The sequence below is a fragment of the Podarcis tiliguerta genome, assembly GCF_965153285.1.
Source record: "Podarcis tiliguerta genome assembly, chromosome: 1".
In the NCBI taxonomy this organism is placed as follows: Eukaryota; Metazoa; Chordata; class Lepidosauria; order Squamata; family Lacertidae; genus Podarcis; species Podarcis tiliguerta.
The window spans coordinates 41,884,799-41,908,536 of NC_139534.1; the positions used below are offsets into that span (position 1 = coordinate 41,884,799).

The window sequence follows — 23,738 nt, forward strand, 5'->3', positions numbered from 1 at the left end:
AGCAGTTCAAAGCCAGCTGTTGGATGCAACCCAAAGTTTTCAGAGATAGTGGAGGATGAAGGAGTTTAGATTATACATGTAGAGAGGTAAATAGGGTGACTGAGTGTAAAGACATGTTATGGATTATATTCTGGTTGATACTTTGCATGTGCGAAACCTCAGACTGATGTGTGTAGGAAACCAGCAGAACAGAGAAGAAGGCAAAGTAGTGTCAATGGAACAGTAGCTTTGGCAGTGAGTGCCAAAATAAATTCTAAATTGTGAGAGAGGCACAGGATATCTAGTACGTTTAAAATGGAGGGACACAGCCAAATCATGGGCAATAATGTGAGTATAAGGATATTCTGTTGCTGAATGAACTAAATAAAATAAGACAGAATTCCCCTTCCAAATCTATAGTCTGATTCTCACACCAGCTGCACCTGTGAGATATATATCATTTGTCTCCTGCCTGCCTTATTATCATACAACTCAAGGCAGCATCCCCCAAGGGGATAACCCATCCAGGTATTGACCATACCTAGGTGGTGCAGCAAGCTGGCTGTATGAAGTGTCTTTAGACTGTACTCAGAGAACGATGTAAAGCAGGCATCCCCAATCTGTGGGATGTTTTGGCCTACAACTCCCATGATCCCTAGCTAACGGGACCAGTGGTCAGGGATGATGGGAATTGTAGTCCAAAAAATCTAGAGGAACGAAGGTTGGGGATGCCTGATGTAAAGCATGCCAATGCACCATCACAAGATAAGAACAGTTATATGGATGGCATATAAATAATAAAATTATTAGTGGTGCTCTTGCAAACTGAGGCTGAACCATTTGAAATCACCAGTTTCTTTTTAAGGACTAATGCCCTCTTTGCTTTGAGACCAGGAAGCTATTAGTGGAGAAGACCATAAAACAAGAACATCTTACCAGGTGTACAGTCATTCCCAGGGTCACTAGGAACACATACTTGCACAAGTCGTATTCTAACTAGGCATATTTTGAAGTGATTCCATTGAACTCAACGGGAATTGGTTCCAAGTGAGTTTAGAGTTGCGTATTTTAATGGCATTTTAATAAAACTTTGCTAGCTGACAATGATATTTTCAAAATGTGAGAACTTGCCTTCAAAGTTGCTTAGATTTCAAGGCAAATTTAATAACTTGAGTCACACAAGCATGTACTATTACATGTAAGGTAAGGAGGGCTCAGGTCTGGGCATAAGGGAATCCTTTGTATGCTGCTTTGAATAAGAAATAAGTGAACTAATGATAAATAAAATATAAATACACCACATGCTACCATACAACTACAGTGGTACCTCGGGTTACATACGCTTCAGGTTACAGACTCCACTAACCACAAAAATAGTGCTTCAGGTTAAGAACTTTGCTTCAGGATGAGAACAGAAATCGTGTTCCGGCGGCGCGGTGGCAGCAGAAGGCCCCATTAGCTAAAGTGGTGCTTCAGGTTAAGAACAGTTTCAGGTTAAGAACAGTCTCACAGAACGAATTAAGTACTTAGCCCGAGGTACCACTGTACAAGGAAGTTCTCTCTGTTAGTGAAATGCATGATCAGAATAGCAAAAGGGTGCAAGAATTCAGACGTAGGCTGCAATTCTATATACACTTTCCTGGAGGTTAGTGCCATTGAATTGAGTAGGACTTACTTATAAGTAGGCATGCCTGAAAAAATGCTGTCATTGCAATTTCAAGAAACGCAGTGCAAATAGCTTTTGTAATTGTGACAAATATTTATCGCTAATTAAGGAAAGTATTCAGCAACAAAGCTGGTGGCAGTTACTGATTGCCATCAATATACAATATTTTGCTTCATCCCAGCATGGAGTGCAAAGCATATCCCATGGAGAGTACTTTGGGAGCTTGGTTCTTGATATTAGTTGTGTGTGTGTGTGTGTGTGTGTATATATAAACATAACGGTTTCTGAACTTTTACTGTTATGCGGCTTTTAAGCACATATTTCCCATTGTTTCTACTCCATTCTTCGGGTATAAGCTGTGTTATATCATTTGTAAGAGAACCTGAAAAATAGTGGTATGGGCTTGGGCTTAAATACTTTACTTTTTTAAAAAAGAAAATAATAAAGTGAAAAACTAGAAGCCATAATGCCAAACTGTCCAGAGAGCTGAATTTCTACTGCAACTGAATTTACCAGCAACATGATTCCCTTAAATTAAATGTTTGGGATTTTAAAAATGCATTTGTTCAGTTTACAGTGGCATTTTCCTGTGCATGCAAGGTTGTATAAAATGCTGCAGTGCAATTAAAGCAATTACTGTAATTGTGCACTTCAGCTAGTATGTTAGGAAACTGGGTACAGTGCAGATTAATAAATGCTGTTTTTAAAGCTCTGCAAAACAAGTTATTTTCGTACTAATTATCAGAAACCAAAAGAAAAACTAATTTTGAAAAAGTTCCCCTTAATTATTTAACTCATTGATCTGCTGCATGTGTAATTCAACGGTCGTCGCATTCAGTTTTGCCTTACTATGACCATGATGAGCAAATATATATATATCTAGTGAAGCTTTTACTACAGTACAGCTGCAGTACAAAACAATCAGTTGCTGAGTTTTTGTTTTTCACCCACCTGTCAAAAGGTAGAGGAACCTCTCCCGGGAAAAGGTGACATACTAGTTGCATCTATGTTAAAGGTGCACATTCCCCCCCTTACTTAAGAAAGGCTGAAAAATTGTATATTACTCACATTTACATATTGACAACATTTTAAAAACTGAAAAATTTCAACATATGTGAGAACCTTCCAGTCATTAATATTCAGAGCTAATTGCTTTATCTTTGGTATCCCATGAAAGGCAGCATGGTCTGTAACTTGGCTGTTCATTCTCCACATTTTTAAAAGGTTCAATCCTGTTTAGAACACATTGCTCATAAGAGGTCAATGGAGAAAGTAAAATAACACTCCAATAATGTACAGTGGGGTGGCTAACATTTTTTTTGGCCCAAGGACTTAATTCAGCCAATCCTTGGGGGAAGTGGCTCTTCCACAACCTCATTTATTTGTACACAATGGCACACAGTTTTCCCCTCCTGAGTAGATCAGTCGCAGGTTGGCTCCTGCCAAATCACACCTTTCGACTGTGGCTCAGAGTGGCTGGGAGCCTGTCCATGTGCTCCCCCAGCTTCTCCTCAACTTCTCTGGGGGCCAGACCAGGCCCCCGCAGACACTTCTGGGCACCTCTGGTTGGCGCTATTAGAAGGGGCTGGGGGGGGGGGGAGATGGACAGCGATTGCCAAGAGCCTGAGGGGGAGCGTCAATATATCTTCTTGCCAAGGGCACAAGGGCGCCTAAGTACGCCTCTGATCAGTTGAGAAAGGTTTATTTTTCTGCCCTGCTCATCAAATGATTGACATGATGATTTTAGAGATGGTTCTTTGTATCCACATCTTTGTGTCCACCTACGTCAGTGCTGTGTCTACTTCAGTGGTTTTTCTTTTCACCATTGCCACCAAATCAACAAGTGGAGGATCAGAAAAATTTCTCGGGAGGCCCTCGCACGAATGTGCCTGAGCTGCACATTAACTTTTAAACTCTGTATTAAATACTGTGTGTGTAGATATTGTAAACCACCCTGTGATCCTCGGATGAAGGGTGGCATGAAAATTAATATATAAAAATAAAATAGATGTAAATCTACCGGGGGGGGGGTACTTCCCAGGAGTCTGTACTGGTAAGAGGGCTTTTTTGCTTAGAAGCACAGTCCTCTCCTTAATACAGTCCTTTTAAAAATAATGGGGTATGCATTCCATATTACACAGTTTAAAATGTGTTTGGACAGGATACTCCATCGTACTGGAGTGGTAAGGCTTAACAAGAAAGGATGAGGAGATGTGCATCTCTTCCAATAAGTTATTAATGAAATAGGCTTCCCAGAGGGAGAAGCAGGGACATTTGCTGCCTTGGCTCCTGGACATCTTCACCAACTACAGTGGTACCTCGGGTTACAGATGCTTTAGGTTACAGATGCTTCAGGTTACAGACTCCGCTAACCCAGAAATAGTACCTCAGGTTAAGAACTTTACCTCAGGATGAGAACAGAAATGGCGCGGCGGTGTCAGCGGGAGGTCCCATTAGCTAAAGTGGTACCTCAGGTTAAGAACAGTTTCAGGTTAAGAGCAGACCCCCAGAACAAATTAAGTTCTTAACCCAAGGTACCACTGTAGAGGCATTGCAGCCAGTTCCTTACTGGCAGTGTTTGTCTGGAATAACTTTATAGTTGCCCATATCTGAAGCACCCAGCTCCTTTCTGTTGATGATAAACAAGGCTGCATGCAATAAAAGAATTATGGTATATGTTATTAACTTTCACTATATGCTATAAATTCTGAGCTTCAGATATATTACCATTCAGGAAGTGTTTTCAGATGCTAAAGCTGTAGGGCATGTTCTCTTATTAATAAATTGCTTCCAATCTTACGGTTGCCTGTAACACTACAAAGGAAGCAGGAGATGAACTAAATTAAGTGCATTAGATAAGGTGAAACCATGGAGAGCTTATAATAAATTGCTTTTTTTTTTTAGTACTTTTAAACACAGTAAAGCAGTGATGGAGCTAGAAGTTGACTTGAAGTAGTTTATGATTTGGAAAAAAAACATGAAAAGAATAAAAATGCAAAAAATTGATGGATTATTTTAAAAGGAAGTTGCAATTTCTGGTTGAGCGACTTTAATTTCTCACAATGATATGGACAATAGCTTTTTATGTTTTTCCATTTCTTGGACTTGTTCTGAGGGGATATACAATGATCAGATATGGTGCCCACAGGCTGCTATCTTAGCAGTTCAGTTCTAAGCTTCCAGACTACTAGAGTGTGGTTTAAATTTCACATATAAATGAATAAATTCCAGAACAATTTGCAGTGACCTACCCAGATCTATGCACTACACTCCCCTTCCCTTCTAAAAGTTTATTATAATGACAAGTGGATTTAATGCCAGCAATCCTTTACATTTTATTGGTCGGATCTCTGAGCAAACATCTCAGTACTCTTATCCACTGCTAAACCCAAAACACCAAAGGGCTAGAAATTTTATAGTACTATTACTGCTAATGATGCTGTCAAAAAGAACTGAAAGCACTTCAAACAATCAGTGGTAGGGTGCTGTTTGCAGACAAAACAATGATATAAGGAAGCTGTCTCATAAAACTATGGTGGCTGTAGATGTCAATGTCATATTCTCAGTCTTGATGCTCAGACATTTTGTTATGGGCTCACATAACCTTTCCTACATAAATTCCATCTTTCCATTGTTGTTTTAACTTCAGTGTTGTTTTAAATATGCATATGTGCCTAGATTAACTATAACAAGATTCTACACACACACACACACACACACACCAATACCAATCACTGAGGTTTGTGATGAGAGCAATCCTCGCTGGTGCACTGATTTAGATGTAAAGGTACACCACAGTTAAAGAAAACAATGGAAGAGGAAAGGAGGAACAATCTGTGTAGCAGGGAGGTTAAATGAGTGCGTACCTGAATGGCATATTCCAAATTTCCTAAACGTTATTGGACAATCAGGGTATGGATCCAGACTTCATTCACATATGGGATTGCACATTAAAATGGTTCCGTATACCATTTACAAGAAGGCTTAAGAACAACTGAGGAAAACAACATGCCTAAACTTTGCTTCAATGACTCCACAGATAAAAGCAGCATGCCAATCCCCACACTGTCTCCAAAGCTGGATCTCATTATAAAGTAGAAATGCGGCACTAGCCCAACCTACAACTGCATTAGGAATATCATGGATACAGCCATTTATCTGTGGCATTAATTGAGTTGTACACTATGAGCCATACATGTATCTGTAAGTCAGTGCCATATGTGGTTTGCTTGAAAGTTTAGGAAGGAGATAGTCGGACAACATAGACTTTAGCTGATTTTTTAAGACACACACCCCATACAAACCACCCCCATGTTGAGCTCCTGCATCTTCTTCCCTCCCACACAATGCAAATACTAAGCACCCTGTTCATCTTCCCAATTAACAAGCCTCCACCCCTTCCTGTTCTTTGGGCCATTCCACACTCCTACTTTAATCTTCAACCCAATTCCAATATCTCCTTCCTTCCCCCTTTCCTGCAACTTTTATCTTTCTCACATGAGGCAGTTGATGAAGAGGGAGAAGTTCAGGACAGCCATTTTTCTTTTCTTTTCAGCATTCTGTTCTTCTTGCTTTGCTCAAACAATGGCATAAGTTTGAGTAACTCCCTCCTTGCTGTATGAAAACATTGTCCCTTTCCCCCTGTGTCACCTCCTGCTCACTCAAATCTCTCCCATTGTTTCAAATGTTTTCCCCCTCTCATTGTTGCTCCATCACTGCTTTATTTAAATCTCTGCTGTTTAAAACCACCAATCTCCTCTGTCTCCTTCCATCTCTGCTTTATTCTGCTGTTGTTTTAAACCACCACCTTTTCATTTTCAGTGATCTCTCTTCTCACTCCCATCACATGGGCTCTGCTGTTGCGCAACCTGCCATCTCTTTTATCCCCTGCTCCTGCTGACTTTATGCAAATCTAGTAGTGTGGCAAAAAACAACACAACCCTCCATTGTGAGCGGTGTAGTGACAGCCTTACATTTTTTTTAATGCATGTAGAAATACTGTATATGGGTGTGCAAGAGCATCTCATGTAGAATATATACGTGCTCATTCTACACAAGATGCTCTTGCACACCCATGTTTGCTGTGCTGAACACTATACAGTAAACTCATGAAGGGAAGACAAATATCTTAAAACACTCCTGGGAAACTGCAGTAGTCCCACAGCAGCATCCTTTGGATTATTCACTGCTTACCCCTGACATTTTGGAGATGTGTACATTTTGTTTACTGCTTATGGTGTTAGGCAGTGCAATCATCAGTGTACACACAACAGGAATGCTTGCCACATAATCAGCCCTTGCATAAATCAGCCCTTCGAGGAATGTAGCATCTTATCTCATAAAAATTCCTCCTGCCAAAACAGATTATTTGACGGATTACTTCATTTGTGTACATAAGGAAAGCATGTTAAAGAGTTACTAGAAGCATCTCACTCTTAAAGCAGAATAATTTAGCGAAACATTACACAAATTAAACAGTGTGCTGCTTTTTATACACAATGCTACTGCATCACCCCACTTCTAATACATTTTTAGTTCCATTGGATAAAATATATGAAAACAGTGCTTGCTCTGACTGGTCAACAACGATAGACAGGGATTCTTGTGAGAAATGCTATAGCAAAGGTTATGAGAATATATTTGGTAAAAGGACACATCACGTACTCTATTTTATGGTTGTGTCTACATAGGTATTGATCTCTTTGGTCTTACTTTTACACTACCTTGATTACTAATTTATGAAGGGTGTTGTTTCAAAATCTTTTAATAAAATAATATATACAGGGTGAGTCCTTTAAAAGAGGCCCCGTGAATACAGAGCACACATGTTCCACAGGGAGTCTTTTAAAAGACTCACCCTGTATATCCAATAGGGAGAGTCTGCTTTTCAGAGTCATTTCGGAATCTTTATAAAGATTCCTTGTAGGTTATATACCTGAGAATATGTCTGTTCTACTCTGTTATTTGGACCTGAAAGAATGGATCAAAGTATCAGAATAGAAAAGGTGACAGAAAGCAGAGTCTTCATCTTCAGGAATGAATACTTACAGAATTGTAAATTTTGTACTAAAGTTTCATCTCACATGATTAATTATTTGGGAATATAAGGAAACTATCAGCATTGCACACTGGGGCAAAAGAATGATAACTTCACATGTATACCAAAGGCTGGGTGACCAGGCAAGGGATCATGGGGTTATTGTGGTCAGTTTAGTGTAAACACTCTATGTGGCAGCTATTAAAAAGGTCAATTCCCTGTCAGGGACCATTAGGGAAATGGTTGAAAATGAAACAAGCAATATCTTACTGCCTTTATGCAAATCTGTATAAAGTCTTGGAATACTGTGAGGAGGAATTCAGCATTGCATTCTTATGATTATTTCATCAATGCAAGCATTTCTGCTTGCCAGGTGGAACAATCCTTTCCTCCTGTCCACATTGTTCTGGGTAGTTGGAAGGGATCCCAAGGGTCATCTAGTCCAACCCCCTGCAATGCAGGAATCTCAGCTAAAAGCATCCATGGCAGATGGCCATCTAACCTCTGCCTATAAACCTCCAAGGAAGGAGAGTCCACAACCTCCGAAGGGAGACTGTTCCACTGTCAAACAGCTCTTACTGTCAGAAAGTTTTTCCGTGTGTTTAGTCAGAATCTCCTTTCTTGTCACTTGAAGCCATTGGTTCAAGTCCTACCCTCCAAAGCAGGAGAAAACAAGCTTGCTCCTTCCTCCATGTGACAGCCCTTCAGATATTTGAAAATGGCTATCATATCTCCTCTTTTTCCAGGCAAACACGCCCTCTTCTGCACATACCTTCTGAGATACGGTCCTTTCTCTATATTGTAGATGTTGCTAAGATGGGACCAAAGTGATCAGGTCTGAGACAACTCCCTTTTGAAAAAAGGTCCCAATATTTATGGTTTATTAAAAACGTGAGTAAGGATAAAATAATTCATGGTGTGGAGGAAGTGGGGAGAGAGGGTCTCTCCTTCTCTCATACTACTTGGACCTGGGTTTGGCTAATGAAACTGCAGGGTGGGAGAGATTCAAGGCAGTCAAAAGGAAATACTTGGGAATTCATTTCCACAGGATGTACCACAGGATTGGTACATAATTGGATGGCTTTAAAAGAGACAGATTAATGACTCTTAATCCTGATCAGGTTCTTTTATTTCCAGTATCAGAGGTATTGTGCCTCCGAATTGCTAGCGAGCAACAGCCAGAGAGCGCTGTTCCTCTTATAGCTTCCTTGTAGGCTTCCCAGAGGTAGCCACTGTGGGAAATGGAAAGCTGGACTAGATAGGTCTGTGGCCTGATCCAGCAGGGCTCTTCTTACATTCTTAAATTTATCAGCATACAGTACATTTATTTTATAAGAAAGACAAAACTTTGATATTCTGTCCATGCATTCTTGGACTTACCAGCAGGATGGAGGTTTTAAAGGAGAGGTTAGATGGCCATCTGTCATGGATGCTTTAGCCAAGGTTTCTGCATTGCAGGAGGTTGGACTAGATGACCCTTCAGGTCTCTTACAACTCTACGATTCTATCACCCGGGAGTCCAGGGTTCAGATCCACACTCAGCCATGAAACTCACTAAGAGACTTTGGGATAGTCACTGCCTCTCAGTATACTACGCTGAGTCTCCCCCAGCAGCAGGAGAACCGTGTACACCATGGTTCTTTGAGTGCCTTAGCGAAAAGGTGGAATATAAATGCAATTAAAAAAGATCTGAGTGTGGTTCTGCAACTGTATATTAAAATTTTGGTTAGTTAGAACTAAACAATGTAATTTGAGAGGAGGTAAGGAATGCTATGTGGAGGGTAAGAAAGAACAGGTAATTTGTAAGTGTGGATTGACACTTCCATCAAAGCAAATGCTTTAAAATAAATTCTCTCTCTCTCTCTCTCTCTCTCTCTCTCTCTCACACACACACACACACACACACACACGAAAGTTTGAGAAAGGAGAGATAAATGGGCCCATTTACAGGAGACCCTTATCAGGAGTGAGCTGAAAAGCCTTTATCAGTTTACGCACAAGGTATTCAATCTTGTCTTTATGAACAAACAAATGGGAATAACATCCAAGAGAAAACAGTCATAAATCACAAAAGTGTATCATTAAGAAAAGAATAATTATTAATTACTAGCCTGTCTATATGATGTGCTGAAAATTAAATTTAATGGAGGCAGGAGAGATTGACATGAATTATGACCAAGTCTGCAAATGAGAGAGGGAGTTGGGAGAGAGAGAGAGAAAATGTAATGCAAAATTTTCTCCATGTAAAAAGGCTAGGGCTTGGATCCTAATTAGACTTCCACAAATGGAAGGACTAATTCAGTGTGCGAATGGAATTAAGATGCTGTAGAGGAGTCTGCCAGTGGGGAAGGTGAAGCTTCCAAAAATAAAAAATAAAAATACATTTCTGTTGGTGGGGTTGTCCTGGAGTGGAACACAGGGCACAATCCCACCTGGAGGTTCATTGAGTTTTATTGAGGAATGATGGAGGCTGTATATTATCATAGGATCATAGAATTGTAGAGTTGGAAGGGATCCCAGGGGTCATATAGTCCAACTCACTGCAATGCAGGGACCTCAACAAATGGTCCCCATCCAATTTGAAACCGTACTGGACCCATTAGCTTTGCAAATGTGCTAACCGTTTTATTGCATTATGTGGTGCAGTTATCTATATATAGCATAATTATTTGGTTCAAATTAGTTCTCATTAAGACACTGATTGCTTTTTGGTATCACTTGGTGCAGAAGTTCCCAACAAAAGATTCTGCCACCCATTTTATATTCCTAAATGAGCTGTCATCAGTGCAATACATAATGGGGAAAGAGAGCATTTCATGAATTGGCTTTTTGATCATAAAAGGATAATGAATGACCACAGAGCAAGAGGGATAAAGGAAACGGCTAGACACTGGAAACTAGAACCTACTTGGTGACTTGGTCTTTGTATGGCTAACCTGTTTCTTGGCCACAGATGGCGATTGGCCAGGCCAGAACAGGGGAATATATCCCATGACATATATTCAACGGTTGGTTACGAATGGGTCTCTGTGTCATTTCAACACATCCAGTAGACCTAGCTACACGGTGACAGATTCCTTTCTGAGTAGAAACTTATTTGTAGTACAGCGGTGCCTCGCGAGACGAAAAGAATCCGTTCCGCGAGTCTCTTCGTCTAGCGGTTTTTTCATCTTGCGAAGCAACCCTATTAGCGGATTAGCGCTATTAGCGGTTTAACGGCTATTAGCGGCTATTAAAGGCTTAAGGGATTAGCGGATTAGCTGCTAAAAGGCTATTAGCAGCTCAGCGCTTTAGAAAAAGGGGGTGGGGAGCGGAAAAAAACCTCAAGAATCGCAAGACATTTTCGTCTTGCGAAGCAAGCCTATAGAGAAATTCGTCCTGCGCACCTCTGAAAACGGAAAACCCTTTCGTCTAGCGGGTTTTCTGTCTTGCGAGGCATTCGTCTTGCGGGGCACCACTGTATAAGCAATGCAAAACTATCAAAGCCAAAGGATGTTCATCAAATTCCAAGTCAAGAATACAAAGATGGGTTAGCTCCTGTTAGGAATCCAGTCGTCACCTTTTCTCTAGTATTAGGATAGCACCATTTGGTAAAAACAGTTCTTGCTTTTTTAGAAATGTAGTTAAGGAGAAACATAGTACACGCTGATTATTATTCAATCACTAGTGAAGCCCAACTTGCATAAGCTAAAATTTATTTCACAACACAGGTAATTTATGAAAAGTTATTGGTCGGTACTCTTTTATAGTTTCGATTTCTTACCCACCATTCACAATGAAGTTCCAGGGCATCTGCAGCATATGACGTGGATTGCATAATGAAGGTGTTAGATGCATCTTTGGAGGAGGAAGTTGCATAACATTGGAGCTGCCACACCTAGCTTTCAGGTTTTTAGTGATATTTCAGGTGGGAGCACAAAGTATGTCTTTTTAGATGCAAGCAATCTTGGCATTTGTAATTCCAGTGGCTTGGAACTAAACTGAGTCAGTTGCATTTATCTTCCATTGCAATCTATGAGTTTTAAGTTAAATCATTACTAACTTCTCATACTGATGACAATAAGTCCCAAGGGGAGCTAACTTTGTATGGACCTATCTCAGTGTGCTAACTTGACAGAAATCAAGAAAACTCCAGTGTATGTGATTTCTGGTTTCTGCAACCTGAACGTGTTGTTTGGTGCTATGCTACAAAAAAAGAGAGAAAGAAGAAATGAAAGGAAGAAACTTGCTCCCTTTTTAAATTATTGCTTAGCCCAGAGGCACTCCTAGGAATTAGTTTTTTCTAGAAATAACAGCATTGGGAAAAGAGATCAGGGGACTAACACAGAGGCACTGAAGACTCCATAGTCTCTCGAGGAAGGTATTAAATGAGCAGACACATTTAATGACAGGTTGGTTGAGCTACTATACCAGCACAATCCTATTCACATTTATGCAGAAGCAAGTCCCAAGGAATTCAGTGGGGCTTCCAGGTAAGTGTGCACTGGATTGCAGCTTGTGTGGGAAGATGCCAATTGTTCCACCAGACATCGCAAAGTTTTGTTAGTTGTCGTGACCATAGACACTATGTGCCGTATCATTGTCCTGTGAAATGCAAAAGGTTTCACTTGTGATAATTTGTTTCTATGAGATGTTTCTAGATGAGCTGTTCGGTTTATGGTAATGGATGATAAAAGTGACATTAGATGGCAGATTAGTGAGTTACCACTGCTGCATTTGTTGTTCAATGTGACTGAAATGCCAGCATGGAACTGATGGTTTCAGAGTGTTTGCCACTGAAAGATGAATTCCTGCAGGTTTGATTGGACGCTCAGCTGTTGCACCACTAGGTCTTTTGAATAGAAGGATTAAACACAGCTCATCCCAATGTCCTAAATGAAAAGCTTGGCATTGAGCTACATTTTATGAGCATTTTACCTCATTTGGCTCTTTGTGTTATTCAGATTTTTAAGTAGCTGCAGGATTGTTACCGCTGAAAGGCAGATATGAAACCTTTCACCTGAGGTTTTTCAGTTTGCATTCAGCTTTCAAGGACTGATATGGTCTCTTTCATCTGCTGTTACTGTGCAAAATGTGAAGGAAATAAATACATGACTTGTTTTTAGAACTGAAAACCCTTATTATCTGTTGCACACAAGGAGGCATAGCCATGTGGCTGCATTTTGATCCTTTAGTTATTTTGTTTTTGTGACTTCAGCTGCGGAGTGAGGCATGTGTAACAAGCTCTGGTAATCCATAGTGAACTCCTTAAGCAATTAGGAGATATGCCCTTTTTTGAGATTCTTATTTCTTGCAGAGCAATTGGTCTTGAATTCCTTTACATCTCAGGCCCTCTGCTAGTATGGCTGCAGCAATTCTCACAGATGTGCTAAAGGCAGATGGGCTACAGCTCCTACCCTTGATAACTGGCAAGGCTGGCTGGGAGTAACTGGAATTTGAGCCAAACGACATCTGGGGAGTCGCAGGTTCTCTTTCCCTGCTGTAAAGAGCTGTGCCTGCTGCAGCTGCCATGACCATGTGCCAGCAACTATGCAGGAAATAGTAATCTCCCGTAAAATTCATGTTCTGAATGGATGCTGATCACCAGTGGTCTGGATTCAGTGTTTGAAATTAGCCAGGCGCCAAGTGCATTTTGCACCTGACTTATTGGCCACCTGCGACCAAGTGAAGATGCCTGGGCACTAGCATGGTGCCTGACATCTCTGCCATCTGGAGATCATTGGATGTTGACTGTTTTCACACACCAATACCGCATCCTGTAGGATCTGCACAATCGGAATGAATATCAGGAACCAAGATGCTTTTTTCTGCACAGCCTGGGCAGGAAGAGTGAGTAACGTTATGGCTAAATGTTGTAGCCTTTCTTTGCTTACCCCACCCCACCACTATGCTCGTAGTTGTGAAGAATATTCTTACGTTATAAATGGACTGTGTCACCATTTAGAAAAAGAGGTAGGAATAGGCCAAATATATGTGGATTGCCCCTGGATAAAGTGACTACTTTTCTTTAAGTTCTCAAAGTTCTTAAGCTGGCTCAAGTTTGTCATCTGAGCTAGCCATGTGTTTAACAGAGAATCAATCAGAGTCAGTCCATCATTTGAAAAATAAGACTTTAGACCCATCTTGCCCTAAAGTGGCAACTAGACCTTCTGGTAAGTGTAAATTTGGTTTAAGGAGCCATTTGGCACCTAGCTTACAAATCTCAGTTTCTAACACTGTCTGGAGTTGGATTTGTGATGACTCATGCTGTTGTTCCACTCATGCTGAAGGGTTGAGGAGGCAATTGTTGCCACACCCCTGTGCCTCATGAAAAGGTGTTATGGGGAGTTGGGAAATCCTCTGGAACATTTCTGGAGGTTGGTGCTGAGACAGGCATGATTAGCAAAAATTGCTCCATCTTTTCCTCTGACATAGAGCCCTACTGGATCCTGGTCTCTTCTGCGAATGAAAGGAGGAAGCCCTTCCATTTACAGTGGGGTTAATCTCGATCCACACCATGCCAAAGCCAACTCAATTAGGCATAAGTTGGTATAATCACCAACTGGTGTAGGGGGCTGTTGCAAGTGTTCTGCTAGAAACGTGTCTGAAAGTGGCCTCAATCTTTATCCACTAAGTAGAGTAAAAAAGGTAGAAAGAAGATACTGTACTAAGAGAATTGAATAAGCCACCCTATGAATTATATGCATGTATTTTCTTGATTACTGATGTACTCATACATGATGAATATTGCATAAAACCTGGATAGCTCAGTTGATTATAGTGTGGTGCTGAGAACACCAAGATTGCAGGTTCGATCCCTGTATGGGACAGCTGCATATTCCTGCATTGCGGGGGGGTTGGACTAGATGATCCTTAGGGTCCCTTCCAACTCTACAATTACCGATTATAATGCTAGTGCTTCTGTCCTGCTTTCCATTATTCATTTCAGACTGCAGTACTAGTTTTGTTATGGAACTGTGGCTTTTTGACCTCTATACCTGTATGTCATGCTAAATTTCATTCACACTGGTTGTGGTTTGACCCAACAATGAATGTTATTGAATATTCATTCACTGCTCCATCACCCTTCCCACACATGTGGGCTTCTGTTTGTCTATGATTCAACCATGAAAACAGCAGGAAAGAACCATATGCTGGTATACTTATCCAAATTTAGTCACTTCCATGATTTTCTAGGTCAGGGGGGCTATAAATGGATTTCCCTCCCCTGGAACTAAGTAACATAGAAAGAGCACTTAATCTGTGTTGTGTTCCATTAGTTTTCTGGAAATGGCTTCTATGTTGTGTGGAAACTCAAATATGATCTGGGAATTAACAGTTTGGGGAAATGTAATAAAACTGTTGGGTGAATGCAGCTACATAAATGAAGGAAACCACTAAATTATAATAAGCATAAACAGCTGTCAAGACTTACATTAGTAAAGCAGGCAGACTTCGCATTTCCTAGATTTAATTGCACTGTGTACATGGTCCATATACATAATACCATAGACTTAACTGTAGGCTGGTGCACTAACCCAATTCAAGTGAATAAACCTTAAACATAAGTATACAGTATCTGCTATGTGGGGCGGGGGGGGGGATCCACTCCATTTCCATTAAATTCAAGTTTCTCACGTGTTGTATTTCCCACAAGCTATGGAAGTTTATTCTCCAAGAGAATTGTCTCCAAAATCATGAACCTTTTAGGGTACCATGCTTGGGTTCTAATATATAGAACGTATATAACGTAATATACTAATAACGTAGCCCTCTTTATTAGTGTGTGCGGTGCAGCTTACAGCTTTTACTCACAGGGATTGCTAAGTTTAGTAAAACTCATCTGTTCTGTTCCATTTTCCTGCTCATAAAATGTGGTTTTCCATGCAATGTTCTATGGATCAGGTGGAATTCAACACTGTGTTAATACAAACATTCTGTCTGCATAACAGCTTGCCAGATGGAACAACGCCCCGCACCCTGTGTGCTGTTCTTAACTTCCTCTGAACCAATTTTGGTGTGTGTGAGTGCATTGTATTTGTATTGTACACACACACACACACACATGTAAAATTTAACATACATATTTAATGTACATATTACATGCATTCAATTAAAAAAAGGTGCAGAACAGTCTCTAGAGGGCTTCTTACAAGGCAAGTCATTTCGTTCTGACTTCTGTTTATCCAACTTTCTACAGCAGCCTAGTTACAAGGATGGGGAAAGAGAGAATATTTATAATCTTTGTGTTTGTGAGTATTGCTCTGTAGACTCCAAATTCTCCCATGAGCTTTTTCTTCGTTTGGGGCTGATTTCCTCCCTGCAGAAAGTGTGTAAAAGGAGAACTTCCTTTAGCACATTACAAATCAGAAGCATAAAAACAATCATGGGTTCCTTAATAATGCTGTTTGGAATGTGATCAAACTTACATGTACTGAAATCTTAAATACGTACAACTTTTAAAGTTTTAAGTGCTGTATGCCCCAAATGTATTGATTTTGTGATTTCTAGGCTTTGTGGAAAGCAAAAGCAGAAGGGGTGTGTGTTAAGAATAGTGCCATTTATTTAAAGCCCTACATTTCCTGCTAAGATACACAACAGGTGATGGTGGGCTAAATCCTTTGGAAATGCACTGAGAATCAGAACCACTATTGCGGAAAACTTGGCAGTCTGTTTAAATAAAAAAAAAAAAGAGCTAACATACAGTAGAAAGCATGTTTGTTCATATCAGGCTAAATAAACTTTTGTTCTGTGTCACAGGGATCCTGTATCGCAAGTCCTGCGCATCCTCTGCAGCTTGCCTCATGACCTCTGCCGGATACCAGACTTTCTGTACTCCAGGGAAGATAAACTCTGTTTGTATAAGCTGCTGCAATACTCCACTCTGCAATGGGCCCAGGCCAAAGAAGAGAGGAAACTCTGGCACCATGCCCAGGGCTGGTGTATTAACAACCATACTGCTCTCTAGCTTGGCATTTTTAACACCAGTACACTGCTGAACTCTAATGGAAGATTTTTCGTTGTTGTTGGCATCGTTTTGTCCAGACACAGCTGGTTTCCATTGTAATGTTGCTGTTTGCTTCCAACTGCTAAAAGAAGAGTTTGATTTGAAAAATCCTCAGCAACTTCGTTAGCAGCAGAATAGGTCTAGTTGTCCTGTCTTTCTGGTAAGCACTTAAAAAACAAAAAAAGCCGTCACCCATGTAGAACCCATATTCATTTATGTTATTGGGAACGTAGTCTATTGAAACAAAGCACTTAAACTTGAAGGGTGCAACCACATAGGCTGCAAAAAAACCCTTTGTTGTGCTTTTTTATTTATTTAAAACAAAATTCCAATTTTTAGCATACTGTCTCATCCGGCTCTGGTTTTTTTAATGTGGATTCACAGTTCGTGTTCACAAAGTCCATTTTGGTTAGCAGGGCTAGGATCTGTGCAAGTCTCCAGTGGCATCGTTTTCACATTCAGCTCCAGTGATTCAAGACTCAATTTCTGCAAACTGCAGCCAGGCTTGGTTTCGCTCTGAAAAGTACTTAAGAAAACCTTGTTAGCGCTCTTGGTGGAAGACTTGCGCATGGCGGATGACGTGAAGATCAATGGGCGCCGCGAGCGGCCACTATCGGCTGCAGAATTCAAATTGGCTCTTAAAAGCTTCTGTTTGTTGGCGTGTTCCAGTGTCAGGCGACAACGGAGGACCTGAACAAACACATTCCGGAACTGCTGGGAGGAGATATTGTACAGGAGCGGGTTCACGACGGAGCTGAGGTAGAAGAACGTATCTGCTATAGGGAGCAGGGTGATGTATGCTCTGAAGTAGGGGACTGTCCAGTCCTGCTTAGGTCTAGCAGCAGCCATGATCCTTCGAACTTGATTTGGCAGCCAGCATATTGCCAGAGAGGCAACGATCAATCCTGCAAGCAAAGAAAGAAGAAAGAGAAAGCATGTGAAAACAAATCATAAAATATTTAGTATCAGTTCTGCACTTACCGGCTAGGAAATGACACCAATTTTTCAGTGTTTTGCCTGACAGCTTCTTCTGCCAGTAGCAAAATTTGTTCCAAGGAAGGGGAAAAGAAGGAGCCGAGTGAGGGGAAAAAGCAAGCCACTGAATTCAAGGTCACTGCAGTCTGTGCTCCGATAAGTATTATATAATATTTAAGACAGCATTTCTCTTTACTCCTTGGCATTGGTTACGTTCAAAGACATTGTCTTTCAGCGATAGTGCATTCCTCAAAAAATTATATATATTTTTCTCGTTCCTGCTCCCTTCCCTTTTCCTTCATCCCCCCTCAATTATAAAAAAAAAAAATACAGCCATATTAGAGCAGGCAATACCCAAAAGATGACCAGATTCTGTTTATATTTTACAATACAAATATGCATACAAGTGTATATTTGGCATTATTTTTGGTAACTTTTCTCTTACAAAAGATATTTTTACGTACTGTGTGAATGGCTCTTTATGATAAGGAGCATATAATGGGCTTTCCAGGAAAAAAAAAATCCAGTAGAATTAAAATATAAAGTAATATGGCACAGGAAAAAAACACTCAAGTATACAATGGAAATGGCAAATAGTTGCAGTTAATATGAAGTATGTTCAGAACTTTGATATCCCATGCATTTTGTAGTCACCTATAAACATATTTTCTCCACTTTATTAGGCCCTGGAGTTTTGTTTTGTTTTTCAACACGTTAGATTTGTCCTTGATCCAGTACCAGGCCCACACGACGACAGCTAATTGCTGGTTGCAACAGGGGAAAGACTCCCAGGTACTTGTAGTGCTTCATCTGCTATAGCTGACAAAAACACTTTTAGATAGAGCTTTAAAATATTCAGTGTCCTTCCCATTCATTATCTTGCATACAATGGAACCTATGAGGTAAGTCGCTGTTATTGCTGACACTGAACAGAAAATGACTTGCTTTGAACCTCATAATGGTGGTGAGTCTTGAACCGTGATTGTAGTTCAGCCTCTTAGGCTGCAATCCTAACCCCATTTACCTAGAAGGAGGCCCCATTGATCGTGCTTTTAGCTGGTAGACTACAATGGGAGTTGATGAACACACGCATGGTCTGGATAACAGCCAATGTCTATTAGTTCTAGTTTAAGTATGCAAGGATTGCAGCCCAAGTTGCACTGAACACAGTAGGACCAACTTCCAAGTAAAAATGCACTGGATTGTGCTTTTAAATTTTGACTGATAATGTTTCTCTAACAGGAATCTCTTCCCAGAAACTGGATAATATTAAAATGAATGTACTTGGAGCCTCTTTCTTTTTTCAAGGATGCACTCAGTGGTATGGGGGAAAGTGTTTAAAAAATTCTGTTTAATTATTAAACTCCTCTATAATGCAATTCCAAAGTTTTCAGCCTCTTTACCCTGCAATGGTGTTCCTTGTTTTGCAGTAAATGTGCCTTATGTGTAAAACAAAACACTTTCATAACAGAGGTTCCCCAACCATTGCAAATGTTTTCATTAATTTGTGCATTTTGCACCATGCCGTTTGCTCAAGCTCCTATTTGCTCTAAGGCTAGTTACTCAACTCAGCCTGCTTCTTTGGCAAGAGCACAAGCATTATGCTTATTTACTCTTGCCAAAATTAATCTGGACTCGTATCTAATCACTATTATATGGGAACACTAAAATAAAAAAGGTTAGAATAATTGAGATGTCCAGGATTCTAAATGGAAAAGGAAGATTGTTGTCTCGAGGAATGTAAAGGAATTTGATAATGCCGATAGAACAATAAATATGAATGTATATTGAAGTAGCGGGAAATTTTGGCCAGCACCTTGGAAGAGCCAGGATTGAACATAACCTTTGTGTGATAGTAGTTTTGTGAACCTTTTTGTTTTGAATGTTTACTTTTGGTTAATAAAAGAGATTAATTTTTGTAACTGAGAATTTTCCATTAATCAAAACCTTTCTGTATTTGCTGTGCTCATTACTACACCGTAGATAAACACACAAATGTGTAGTTTTAATGCCAAGGGACAGTTTTGCAACAGCAGACATCTTGGTGCGTTTGGTTTCGCAAACAGGGAAGTAACAGCTGGTGAACAAGATTGCCAGAGGCAAAGAGCAAACAGCATCCTTTTGCATTCCCTAACCAAAATCAAACTGGACTGGTAGTTGCATCTTACTTGACCACTGGTGACATGGTAGCATGATAGCACCACCCTCTACCACACCTGAGGGTAACAGGTTGGCTTAGAGAGTGCATAGCAGGTCATATAGCATGCACAGGTCTATCTTTCAACACCTCCCCTCCCCTGGCAGCTGTTTGCCTAACAGCTGGGCTACCCCCCTGCTGGTGAGCAAGGTTAAAAGGACTTAAACAGAAGGAAAATGTCATTTTGTCATTTTCCTCACTGGTGCTTAAGAACACATGACTAAGTTTGTAGATATTATACTCCCTGTTTTGCATCTTCCTATTATCCTCAATCATCCTCATGGCAACAGCTGCCCATAGCAGACCCAAGGTAGGTGCACTGTTTCTTTGCCAGCTCCAAATTAGTGCATAGATGGTATAAGGCACACACACAGAATGTCCTAACAATGAATGTGATGCCCTTGTGTTTCTAGTAGCACATGGAAGATGGGATTGTGAGAAGTCGCTTAATTACTTCAAATCTTGAAGCCCAAACAGACAAGCAGAAGAGTCATGTGGAGACTGCTTTTACTAGACTGTATGTACCATTTCATACAAAACACATTCACACATCACACTACTGAACCACGGTTTGTTTTGTACTTGTTACCATCACTACTCACAAACTAATTTGCAAAGGGCTGCAAAAGCATGTTTTTTTTGGAGCTTCTTTGTAAACTAGTGTGTTTGCTGAGATTTACTTATGATTTCAAAAACCATATAGTTATGGCAATTGCTCTGCCTCAAAAGGCTGCTTGCTGTCCAGTGATAGGAATGTATTTGACTCTGAATGCTGAGCAAATGGAAAACAAAAGCATTAAAGAATTCTAAACCATGGTTTCCTATTATACTGTGGAAATAAATGATGGTGCGAGCTGTTAGTTAGCACAATCGTGGCTTGTTCTGGTATCTAAATTGAATCAGAAAGTAAAGAACTGCATTTTGAATGTCCCCATGACCATACAAAATTAGGCCTTGCTTTTAACATGCAGGAAGTATCTGTACATGCAAGCAAACGTGTGTGTGAGTGTACATGTGTACATGTGTACACTTACCTATTCAAACAAGTGCTTCCTAGCTCTATTTAGAAATTTACCTATTCGTTTAAATAGCAGAAACTGAACCAGGTGATGGTTCTGATTGCATGTGTTCCCTGTTCCAATGCAATCCTATAAAAGTCTGCTCAGAAGAAAGTTCAATGGGACTTATTCTCTGGTAAATGTGTACAGGATTGTAGCCTATGCACACTAACCTAGGAGTAAGCCTCGCTCCATAGCAGTTATTTTGTAGTAGGTATGCATGATTGCAGTGTGAGTCTCTTTACCTCCTTTGCACTTGCTTCACTTCAGGTCTGTTTCCTTCTCTCTACTACAACAGACCTGCTTTTAAAACAGGCATTTCATCACCACTTGCTCTCTGATCATTCCTCATGTAAAAAGCACAATGAGGTCATGCCCTCACTCTTGTTTCTTTGTGCTGTCATAATCATTAACAAGAACTAAAGATCAATGAGGCACAGCATAGATGTCACTGAAGGCATGTAAATCTAACAAAGGTACTCTGTTTTTAAGAAAAAAAGGTGGAGCCAATGAATTTATTTTTGAACCTTTAGAATACTTTCAATTTAGGCCAGTAGCCAGAAATTTTGTGATAAGATGTGCAACATCATCATCATCATTTAATTATATAACTTTATGAAGTTAGGGCCTTGGGCTATCCTAGTGCCTCTGTATTCATTGACCAAAACAATGGAAGCAGTGGCGTTTTTTCCTGAGAAAAAGCCATGCATGCCTTTCCCCCAAAGTAGAAGTGATACAGATATACATATCTATTTTTCAATTAAAGCTGAACATTAGGGCCCTAATCTAGGATGTTTATGAGGAGGCCCCACCGCTGTGGCTATTGTGAAGAAAAAGGAAAAAAAGCAAAAGCAGGAAAAGTTGAAACAAAGGAAATAATATCATAAGAGGCTGCTGGCTCAGGCCAGTGGCCCACCTATTCCAGCTCCTGCTCTCGCTGTGGCCAACCAGCAAGCAGGCCCTGAGCACAAGCAAACTATGTTCTCCTGCAGATTCCAGCAAGTGGCATGCAGAAACATTACTGCTTCCATCCATGGAGATGGAGCATAGCCATAATTTTGTCCAATCAACCTTGGACAAGTTGCTGGCCACCAGTGCTTCATGTGGCAGTGAGTTACATAGTTTAAGTATGTGCTGTGTGATGAAGTACTTTCCACAAATTCTAATGCTAAAAGAAAGGGAGCTCTTCACAATCTATTTAAACAACGCTGCACAGTTCAGTATCACAAGCAAAGTTGGTTACCTCACTGCTCACCCACTTTCTACATCACTCCACCTGAAGAACTGTCTATTCCTGCTCTCTGCTGCCCTGGTCCACAATTCCTGGACCTCTCCTGTTATTCCCCTGACTGCTAAGCTTACTCAGGAGACTTTAGTGAAGTACCTCGTCTAAATAGCACATAGTACACTATGGAAACTGGGCCATCTCTATCTTCTTTTGGACACTCTTGCAGAATATTAGGTTTGTGAGACAGAACTGGCCTTTGCAGAAGACACACTGGCATACTTTAAGCAAAGCTTGTTCTTCTATATGCTTTGTTATTTTAACAATACTTTCCACCATTTTTTCCAGCTAGCTGGCCTGTAATTTCCAGGATCACCCCCAGATCACCCTTTTTAAAAAATGGTGTTTGTCATAACAGGAAGCTATGCTTTGGTTCAGACATCACAATCTTGCTCCCATGGTTTATGGAACCAAGAATGATTGTTGTCCCATAATACTGTGATGCAAGAGTTCCAGAGTTTTGTTTCACTACAGTTTCCTGTGACTTCCAAACCAAGAAACTGTGCTTTAATCTATAAACTAGGCCAGGCATAGGCAAACAGCCCTCCAGATATTTTGGGACTACAACTTCCATCATCCCTAGCTAACAGGACCAGTGGTCAGAGATGATGGGAGTTGTAGTCCCAAAACATCTGGAGGGCTGAGTTTGTCTATGCCTGAACTAGGCTATGAAACAAGGATTGTGAAAGTCACTATACAATTTCCTTTTTTTCTTTTTCTTTTTTGTATGCAGTCAGTTCAGGGCTAGTAGGACAAGCCAGGCACACAGCTAACTCAAGGAACCTGCTGTTGCTCCTGTTTGCTGCTGTTCACTCTAAGGAAGTGCAGTGCCATAAACAAAGAAAATAGCAGCAAACTTTCCCTCTCCATCCAGGTAGCTGGGTGGATTGGGCCCCGAGGACAAGTCCAGCAAATTGATAGCAACAAAAGCATCGGAACATGTGGGATCATTCATTGAAAGCATCTTTCCGACGGCCCCTCAAAATCTGAGTTAGATTTAGATATTGCTGAGGCATTAAGTTAGATTTAGATATTGCTGAGGTTATTAGTAATGGGTTGGTTCTGCATATCTGTCATATATTTAAAATGATCTAGAATGCCCCATCATAATACAGTGGTACCTTGGGTCAAATACTTAATTCGTTCCGGAGGTCTGTACTTAACCTGAAACTGTTCTTAACCAGAAGCACCACTTTAGCTAATAGAGCCTCCCGCTGCTGCCGCGCCACTGGAGCACAATTTCTGCTCTCATCCTGAAGCAAAGTTCTTAACCCGAGGTACTATTTCTGAGTTAGCAGTCTGTAACCTGAAGCGTATGTAACCCGAGGTACCACTGTACCAGTTTTATACTATTTTGAATTAGATAGTGAGAGGAGCTTTCAGTACCACTGCCTTATTCTTACTAGAATGCTGCCCCTCCCAAGTTTTCCACAGTATCCAATGCATTATGACAACTATAGCATAACTTCAAGCTATCTTGCAGCAATTGGTTTAGGCCAACAGAAGGCAGGGAGATTTAATGCCTGCTAATCTGAGTTTTTTATTCTGCACCAAC

The 23,738-nt window shown here is 40.5% G+C and overlaps 2 protein-coding genes across 6 annotated transcripts in view; one reads left to right on the forward strand and one right to left on the reverse strand.

The window, feature by feature from the left end:
• Nucleotides 1-19,565, forward strand: part of LYPD1 (LY6/PLAUR domain containing 1) — a 30,284-nt gene extending 10,719 nt beyond the window's left edge. For all 3 annotated transcript variants that reach the window (XM_083414318.1, XM_083414319.1, XM_083414320.1), the window contains one exon: nt 16,422-19,565. In XM_083414318.1, the coding sequence (XP_083270444.1) occupies nt 16,422-16,660 (239 nt within the window). In that variant the 3' untranslated portion in view covers nt 16,661-19,565. The remainder of the gene's footprint in view (nt 1-16,421) is intronic.
• Nucleotides 15,730-23,738, reverse strand: part of GPR39 (G protein-coupled receptor 39) — a 126,220-nt gene continuing 118,211 nt past the window's right edge. For all 3 annotated transcript variants that reach the window (XM_083410357.1, XM_083410358.1, XM_083410359.1), the window contains exon 3: nt 15,730-17,573. In XM_083410357.1, coding sequence (XP_083266483.1) covers nt 17,047-17,573 — 527 coding nt within the window. In that variant the 3' untranslated portion in view covers nt 15,730-17,046. The remainder of the gene's footprint in view (nt 17,574-23,738) is intronic.